The sequence below is a fragment of the Opisthorchis viverrini genome (assembly GCF_000715545.1).
Source record: "Opisthorchis viverrini unplaced genomic scaffold opera_v5_164, whole genome shotgun sequence".
Lineage (NCBI taxonomy): Eukaryota > Metazoa > Platyhelminthes > Trematoda > Opisthorchiida > Opisthorchiidae > Opisthorchis > Opisthorchis viverrini.
In genome coordinates this window covers 81,645-90,774 of record NW_008751819.1, presented here as the reverse complement: position 1 = coordinate 90,774, position 9,130 = coordinate 81,645, and the positions used below count along the sequence as shown (strand labels likewise).

The window sequence follows — 9,130 nt, the reverse complement described above, 5'->3', positions numbered from 1 at the left end:
AATCTCCCATCAAATTTTTTGGTCGTTATTTTTTCGCCAGACATGACGTAACTGAGCAACTGTGGGACGAGATGATGGATTGGGGACCAGTGCAGTAACTCTATCTGAGTACTTATTAGGAGAACCAGCTCCGAACGTATCGGGACTAACACATAACAGCCAATGGAATAGCCGTTTTTCGTTGAGGGACAGATTTCATTGGTTGTTCTTCACTCGCCCTTGATAGATGAGTTGTATTCTGAGCACCAATTTTTTGACCCGCTTGTACACGGCAGTGATCAATAGATCAGCCGGTTCGCGCGTTTGTTGACTTTTCTTGTTTGGCCAAGCGCACCAGGCTATCAATCGGCTATCCGGACCGGGGTTTCACGGTAATAAGAAGATGTTAAGGTGACTGTGGTCCACAACAGTATTCTTCCACATCTTTGTCTTCAGGTCAATGATCAATGGAGTTGATTTCCCATTTCGAGTGTTCACCAAAGACGAGCATGAGTACACGCTAGATGAGTGTAGTTTTTGAAAGCTCTCTATTCTCTTCTAGCTATTGCATGGTGCAAATTTTTCAGTCCGGAATTATTTCAACTTTGCCCCTAAAAACGAGTGAATGGAAACAACCGCCCGTTTACATTTGATTACTTCGCGAACCTAACCGTTAGGGCTCCTCAGCATCAATCCGGTCTCCAAAATCCCTGAAATATTCTTGTCAGATGTGGATTTTGCACTAGCGTGCATGCTCTCAAAAAATCTAGCAAAAGTTTTCTTAGTTATTCGTGAAATACACGAACCAATGTACACAAAACCGTCTTTTTAGAAAAAAAGTTGTTCAGCTGTAACAACCTTCCAGTGCTTAGCTGCCATGCCACCCAAAGGAAGTTCGAGGGCCGGGATATGGCCAGATTGCCGAAGCCTAGACAAGGGAAGTCGAGAGGTCGGGTTTGAACCACGGACCTTCCGGTCAGCAAATTCGTGCCCTAACCACTTGAGCTATCTCGCCCAAAAACCAGTTTTAACGCGGGACTCCACTGAATCCCAGTTGAACCTTTCCTTTTTGTTACACCTCATCGATGAGTTTTCACGAACCTAGCGTGTTACTCCTGGAACTACTTTTCACAGTTTACCCAAGACAAATTCTCAAAAGTTCAACGCAGTGACGAGTGAAAATCCTTCAGATCATTGATGGGAGACGAGAGGAAGGTAAGAGTTAATCAAATAAGAGGACTGAATCGAAGGTGACAGAGTGTTGATCAGCCACTCGTTGCCGAACGGTTTAAACACTGGCCAGAAGGTCGCGGGTTCGAAACTACTGGCGGTTTCCAACACGGTCGAAACAGCTGTGCGGTAGTTCTCGGCTTTGAAGTACGAATTAGCTTCCCTTATAGGACGAGTTCACAAGTGAAGATTCTCATCACTTCTCCTAATCCACAAACAGCAGTGCACGTTGGCAGACGCTGTCAAACACGTTTATACAATCCGTGCTGATTCTGTCGAGTGAAAGAGCAAACGAGTGGATTAGATTTGCGGGAACATCCAGCATACAACACGACTGTCTTTGAGTAACATGTCTTGGGTCATCTTAGGAGTACTATAGAGCAGCGCGGAGGGACTTTGGCTATCCTTAACAGGTTGAAATCGCCTATACTGACTGTGAGTTTGCAGATGTGGTGAACGGCCTATGGATTTCAGACAGACACACTACTTATAAGGTTGCTGAAAACTTTTCAGCAGCCCAGTTGGAGAAATACCCGATACAAGAGCGAGAGAGAGATGCAACTAACTCTGCCCGTTAAGACCAAACTAGTTCGCGGTCTGGGGAGTTGTACACGAGAATTTGTCATCCTGCATCAATTTTTTCCACCAATTACGCTCGAGAATATCACTCAAGCGTGTAATTTCCGCGACAAGACAGAATGAGGCCTCGTAAGAAACAACTAATTTATGTTCCGTTCTTGTTCAGCGGATAACAGCAATCCACGCTTGGCTGATTTGCACTCCCGAACGCATATTCTGTGTCTCAGTGCAGAAAAGACAGGTACTGGCGTGAAATTGCAAGACGAGGAGTGTACAACAAAATAGTAGAATGTGTGCGGGGGAGTATCAAGAAGTCATTTTTGCACAACTAATTTTATGTTTTCCGTACACCTGCAGGTCGTTAAGTAACACAGGTGTATCTGTTCCCGTTTTTTTGTTTACCTAGCCGGTCTAGTCATCCCTGTACAGAAGGAAATATCCGAAACTTTTTTTGTATACACTTTTCGTTGGTTCCCGTACCAACTCGAGAGTTTTTGGATGTGTGGAAGGCACCAGATTTTGGAGCATGATAAACACATGTGAATAAAGCTAATCTGTGCAGTGTGGTTTCATCTGACGTGTTTCCCACGCATTCCATAATGATGAAAAAATGTTTGTACATTGACGTTTTTGGCCAGATTGCGGATAAAAACGGAATCTTACAAACTGGATTCCTGCTGGGGCTTGATCCAACGTCCCATACATCTGAGGTTTATCTTCTTCAGAGCTGTCAAGTTCAATGATGTGGGACGTCCATGCGTTGGAGACAAAGAGCTGAATGTTTCCAACTGAAGCTGAGCTATTCAAAGCTGCGTGTGTGTGTATCCCAAATTATGAAAAATCTGAATGTTTTCGAGAAATACACTCATTCTCAAGTCTATTTGGTTTTCACGAGAGACACAACTGAGTCTCTCGTTTATGATACTCTACAGCTGAATGTGCTGCACCAGGCCACCTCATGATTCAGTGGGCACGATATTCGAGATATCGCAATATGTCTTCACAAAGGAAACTACTCACAAGGGTTGCTGAAAACTCTTCGACAGCCCACGACCGGTTTCGCCCTTCTTGGAGCTCATCAAGTAGGTGCAGTCGCCGAGTTGCCGTCAACCTTGTGATCTACTTGAACCCAGATTGGATCGTTTCCGAGAAATACACTCATTCGCAAACCAATTTGGTTTTCACGAGAGACTCAACTGAATCTCTCGTTTATGATATTCTACAACTGAATGTGCTGCACACAGGCCGCCTCACGATTCAGTTGGCACGATATTCGAGATATCGCTGTCTAAGAGTTTTCAACAACCTTGTGAGTAGTTTTCTTTCCCTTGTGAGTGGTTGCCTGAGTAATTTATGGAAAAAATCACCATGTCGCATTTTTAATTCATCGGGAACGATTTCATCTACCGTTGGTTTCAGTTTTGTTTTTCAATTGTTTCTACCATCTAGTGATGTTTTTCAAACGAAAAATTCCTTTGCGTACAATCTATAGGGCCGTGGTCTCGATACACCCGTGTCCGCTATTTTTGTCTGCCTGAAATTATTGCACGCTTTTTTGCAATCCTTTATATGAGTGCTGGATGACGAAAATTCACTTGTTCTCTTGCCAGTCTCACACGCGCACTTAGGTTTACATCAGGATGTCTTGTCTAATTGACAGCTATTCACACTACTGCTCAGCAGCCCGTAACCAAACGGTTAAGCGTTCAAACTACTAGCCGGGGGGTCGCGGGTTCCAGCCTCTTGGGAGTTTCGTGAGATGCGTACTGCTGATGATTCCCAATAAGGATGAGACAGCTGTACAGTCTTCTCGGCTTTTCCGCACAGACTGGCTTCATTTAAAAGGCGAAATTTCCACAAAAATCTCCAAATCTCTTCCAACAATCAATGAGTAGCTCAGTGGAAGAATAAAATTCACCCGATGAGTGAAACTTCCATCTGAGGAGTCGTTGCTCGAGGAGCCAGTCAACAGTGTGACCACGTGATGTGGATCCCGTGATTGACGGATGAGCGGTGCTATATCCTGTCTAAATGCGAGTTAATCGCATTGCATGTCAGGTGTCCGGGGTTCAAATCCCGGCACGGCCATTGGATATGCACTGCTGATGAGCTCTAATAGGAGCGAAACTCGAGTTCAGTGCTTCTTTTTCGTGTGGACCCACCGGAATAACTACGTTAGAACAGAACCACGACCGTTCAAACGAGAAAGGTGTGACTATGAACAAAATTTAGTATTCCCTCTCTGAAAGGCCCACTTCCAGGAGGGACCGCCATCAAGAGACAGCAGTCCTGAGAAGATATCATCTCGATTGGTAGCATGGAGTACGACTGAATCGTAGAGTCCATCACAAGTTCCACTTTGTTGCAGTAGATGGCCTATCCGGTGTTTCAGTTTATTCGAATCAGTAGGTCTGAATCTTTATCAAGCCGTCTGGGATGCGTTTAGATGACTTCTTGTTCGACTCTGTGCAAGCGAGTGGTGAACACAGTCCAGTGGATCTGCTCAACTCTTCACTTGATCTTATACTAAGTAATAAGTCAGATAGGAGTATCTCAGAGAGTCATCACCGGGGTTTCGGGTACCATCAAGAATCAAGAATACGAAAATCGACCGTATGTCGGTGAGTTTGGCACGTGATTTTTCCACGTGATTTGATTGGTTCTACCGGTTGCAAGTAGCCGTAGGTCCTCCTCTTGAGAATTAATAAAAATATGCCCTTCTAAACCAGTGATCATTAGAAAAACTATCATTCATTTCCTGAGTTCTATTCACGCCGTGTAAAACCGATGACTCGGACGAGGTCACAGAGCTTGGTTAACAGGCGAGTACTGACTCCGGAGCAGGCCGATCTGGTGGGCCTTGAATGAATTCCGCGTGACTGAATCCATCATCTTCTTTAGCTGAAGTTAATAGTTCGTCACTTCTCCAGTCGTCAAAGTCGTTCAACTGTAACACCCCTTAGATGACTAGCTGTCATGCCATCTGGAGGGAGCTCGAGTGCTGAGATACTGCCTGGTTGCCCAATCTAGAGGGGGGCGGTCGTGATGTCGGGGTTGGGTTGGAACCTCAGACGTTCTGATCAGTAAGTTGGCTCCTTAACTGTTGAGCTACCTCGAACTGCATACTTCACTAGCGTCAAGCTTTCCTGTAGAAGCTTCTGCGTTTGTTTTAATTCCCATCTAGTGTGTTTATCCAGAATTGTCATAAATCCCGAAGAAAGCGAACTAACTGGATGAACAAAACGGCTTCGTAGAACAAATGAGGAGGTATAACAGAAATGCGGATTTTTTAAATGGAATATACCACTCACTAGGTTGCTGAAAACTAATGAGTAGTGTGTCAAGTAAATATGTGTGATATCGAATATGGTGCTAACTAAGACACGAGATAGCAAGATCACTTGATGTACTCAAGCTCATCATACTACTGACTAGTGTGCGTGAACCCGGGAGGCAAACTATGGAAAGATCTTATGAGTCTCCCTCATGTGGACTGAAAGATATAAGGAATAGTATCCGAATTCTCCCGATTTTTCTCCCGCAAAATACCTGAGATCGGCATTTCCATCTTTCGTGCACTTAGCAAACCTTTGACAACACAACGTTGATAAAAACGACAGGCTGTGTGAGTGCAAACATGAAGACGTTAAAAGTAGCTCCTGATTCAGTTCTCTCCGGAAGGCTAAGCGTGCATCATTTTTTCTCATTTATGTTGACCTTGCATAATTCGGTTGGTTTGAGCGGAAACAACGGAACTGTTCCTTACTAACCATTAAAACGATATCTAGATGTAACATACTACTCACGGCGACATTGTGAGTAGCGTGTTACATCGAGATATCTGCGATATCTTAGATATTGGTACAGGCAACTAAAGAGAGGCTTCATTAACGACAGATTCAACTGAATTCCGTTGAGTACCCGATTAAAGCCAAATTAGTGCGCAAATTGGAGCGCTTCGCGAATCAATAAAATCGAATCTAAGCCCCTTATGTTTGTTCACTAAAGGACAAAACGGCACGTCTATTGAGTTTAACTTTGCCCACAGGTGCTCGTTTTAAAAAAAGACCTCTTGAACGCAATGAGTGATCATGCCAATTGTGACTTTTCTATCGACTTTTTTTCTATCCCCCGCATCTAGAGTACTTACTCAACAAGTACAGTGAACTTCAGGGCAGTATTCTGGCTGTGGAAATCCCCCTTTCGAATGTGATTGTTGAAATTGGTCATGCAAAACTCCCAATGTTGGGTCTTCAACTTGCCGGTCACAAAGATTTGAATCAGATGAGCGTGTTCGTGTGTGGCCTTCGACCAGGAAGCATTGCTGAACGGGATGGACGGATTGAAGTGGGCGATCAACTGCTCGAGGTAATTACAGATGATGATGACGTCAAGTAGTGTACTTTTTGTAAGAAACTTGTGAAGAAGTGCAAATCCAAGAAGGGATCAGCTATGGCAAAAGGAGGTCTAGAGCCATTTTGTTGGTGATGTGACCTTGCTCTTACTCACTTTATCCACCCAACTTAAATCTTTTCCACGGCTAAAACAAGTGACTGGTTGCTAGCAGATCCATGCAGAAACAAGTGTCAGGACTAAACGTCGGTTTCACTTCCAGGAAAGACAGATCATTTCTAGTCTGCACCGGTTGAGCAAGCTGTGACGGGTTCGAACCCCGCGAGACATGTCACCACCGCACTAAAGAATGACAGGTAGACCTGACTTGTTTTTACCTGAAAATACAGACATGGTTTGGTTTGCGCGGCACGTCAACCAACTAGCGTTCCGATAACTGCCCCATGTGGCGTATCTGAGAAGGACCGTATCGTCCACCTCAGGTTCACTGGGGGGGGGGGAGAGAGAACCAAGTCAGACAGAATGGCTTGACAGTGGGCGATAGGTATGGTGCTTTTATGGTGGACGCCCGTGAGCACTCGACTTTTCATGAAATAGCCATTATTGGATTCTTATGAAAGACGCGATCTCTGGGCACGTTCAACCGCTGTATGGATCTTTGGGTGGTACTGCATAAACAAAACAGACTTTAACCGTTTCCATGATAAATTCAAAATCAAACACTCAGCACCAAGGGGAAAGAGGGCATTGTGTAGAGATGGACTTTTTTAGAGGGACCGCGCTTGACGAGACACGTTGATGTATACTCTTCAGAATAGTCGGTCCTATTCGAAGGGATCCTTTTTGAAATTTCTGGCTGTGTTTTGTTCTCATTGTGCCAATTTTTATGTTCAGTCTTTACGATGTCGAAATGATGGTGTTGCGAACTGAGCAGTGAACGGAAAAGCCAATCAAACGCTCACCTGATGTTCTGCCACTTACTACTCACTCAATCTTTCGACCTCTGCTGTCAACTCTTAAGCCTGAAACGTGGGCAAAATCCCATGAAAATGTGAAAGACTTTTAAGGACAGGTTAACAATTTGAAGATGTCAGGGAATCGTGGATTACAACTTGTCGGGTACTTCGAAAGATTTATCTGCTTATGCATTATTGATGGTTTAAAACATCGTGTGTACCATTTCAAAACGAAAGCCGGCAGTCTATCCGAAGTCTTCTGTGGGTTGATTCGAACCCGGGTCGTCGAAGTGGAAGCAACACATTGTCGGAAGACAATCCCCCGATTCACTTCAAGCCTGGTCTGAATATGTGCTGGTAGACCTTCCGTCGATGGAATTTCGCTGCTCGCATTCCTTTAGTGATATCAGTGAACTTTTAACTAAAGAGCTTCGTCAAGAGAAGTAACTAGGTTTCCAGAGTGACCAAGTTTTAAGACGGTGAACCAGCCAACCAGTTAGGTCTCTTACAGATAGCCGACTTTATCAGTACTGAGTGTTAGTCAGACCTTCTTCCTTGTCGATGCATGTTGATGACTAACATTCGCGATAGATGTTTGGGCTGTGGGAATCACCATCCAGGTGAATCAGGATTTTTATGTCTTGCTCCTCCGGTCTGGAGCACTTTAATGGATTATCCCTCTCGGGTGTTGTCCGCAAATTTTGTTTGGTGCTAGGATAGTTGGGTTGGTATTTTGGGGGGTTAAGTGAATCTTACTCAGCTCGGGTTTTGTACTTACAACCCAGGATAGTTCACAGGTAAGCTCCCGTTCCCTGGTATCCCCTCATTTGATATAAAACCACTCTCCTTACACACATGTTAGTTCTACACTCTCTGTTCTGTTCACACCGGGATGCTTCTCGATTTCCATCGCCTCTGCCACCAGTAGCTGTGGGTTGAATCTTAGTTCTCGATTGGAAACGCCCGCACTTTCTAAATCTATTCTGTGTCCAGTGCACACCCTCTCATCGCTTTCTTTGTGGGTTTTTCATGCGCCGACTAACCCATTCTGGTGCGCGACTTCCCGGCTGCTTGGCTTGTGCAGTCGGTACACTATACACAGTCCCTGGTCCTATCATTTGGGAGGTAGTTCTTAAGTTGCGTGAACATTTTCCCTTCTGGAACGCCATTTTGACGTTGGTCGTATTCAACACCTTTCTAGTGACTGTTTTGAATGGGCTGGCTGCTGTTCCGACCCTGTTTGTTGCTGGATCTTGTTGTTGGGGCCAATGACCGTCTAACTTGTCGCTTAACTGAACCCGCTGAGTATCCACTGCCTTGAAGTCCTCTGTTCACTTCAATCTCTGCTGCCGTTTGGTCGACATCCTCTGTGCACAATGCCCTGCTGAAATTAAAATAGCATATACGACCTCGGATCTACTGATGAGTAGTTTAAGACCAGACCTGTTTCGTGGTAAATTATAGTTTTCTGTGAGAATTAAGTTTCGCACGCATATCGGAATAACCAGACGAACTAGGAATTCTGAATTCTGATCAGCGTAACAAGTAGCACGCAAGTATTTGAATTGGCGTATATGTACAGCATATGGAATAGTAAAACAAGAGAATAATGAACAGAGCAATGAATAGAGTATCAATCGTGTTCATCACATCCGGCACAACTTGAACGAGCGTGTGGAGGTTTATAGCCAGTAGTGGTCTTGACCGCAATCTTTCGGATCTTCTCGGAACGGAAACTTCAGATTATTCACAGCTTGTGTGTTCTTCAGATTCGTTCTGTTCGGATACCATAAGATCATCTACAAAGGACTCATTAGTATTCGAAACAGCAGGAGTGCCGTTAACAGACTGACCTCTGGTATTGAACTCGACCTGAGGTCATCCAAATCGAGAACTGTGACCATCCGTTTGCCATTTGATGAAAGTACTATTCCTGTGGCAGGTCGTAAATCATTGCCCTTGAAAAATGTAACATCAGCCGTTTTGACACAGTCAAGACTTGTACACAACGAACGAGATTTAAATAGAAGCGC

At 44.5% G+C, this 9,130-nt stretch overlaps 1 protein-coding gene across 1 annotated transcript in view; it reads left to right on the top strand.

Annotated features, from left to right (window-relative positions):
• Window positions 1-9,130, top strand: part of T265_07221 (hypothetical protein) — a gene marked incomplete at both ends in the record, with an annotated part of 102,959 nt that overhangs the window by 27,703 nt on the left and 66,126 nt on the right. Inside the window, one exon of the mRNA XM_009172686.1 lies at window positions 5,930-6,156. Coding sequence (XP_009170950.1) covers window positions 5,930-6,156 — 227 coding nt within the window. The remainder of the gene's footprint in view (window positions 1-5,929; window positions 6,157-9,130) is intronic.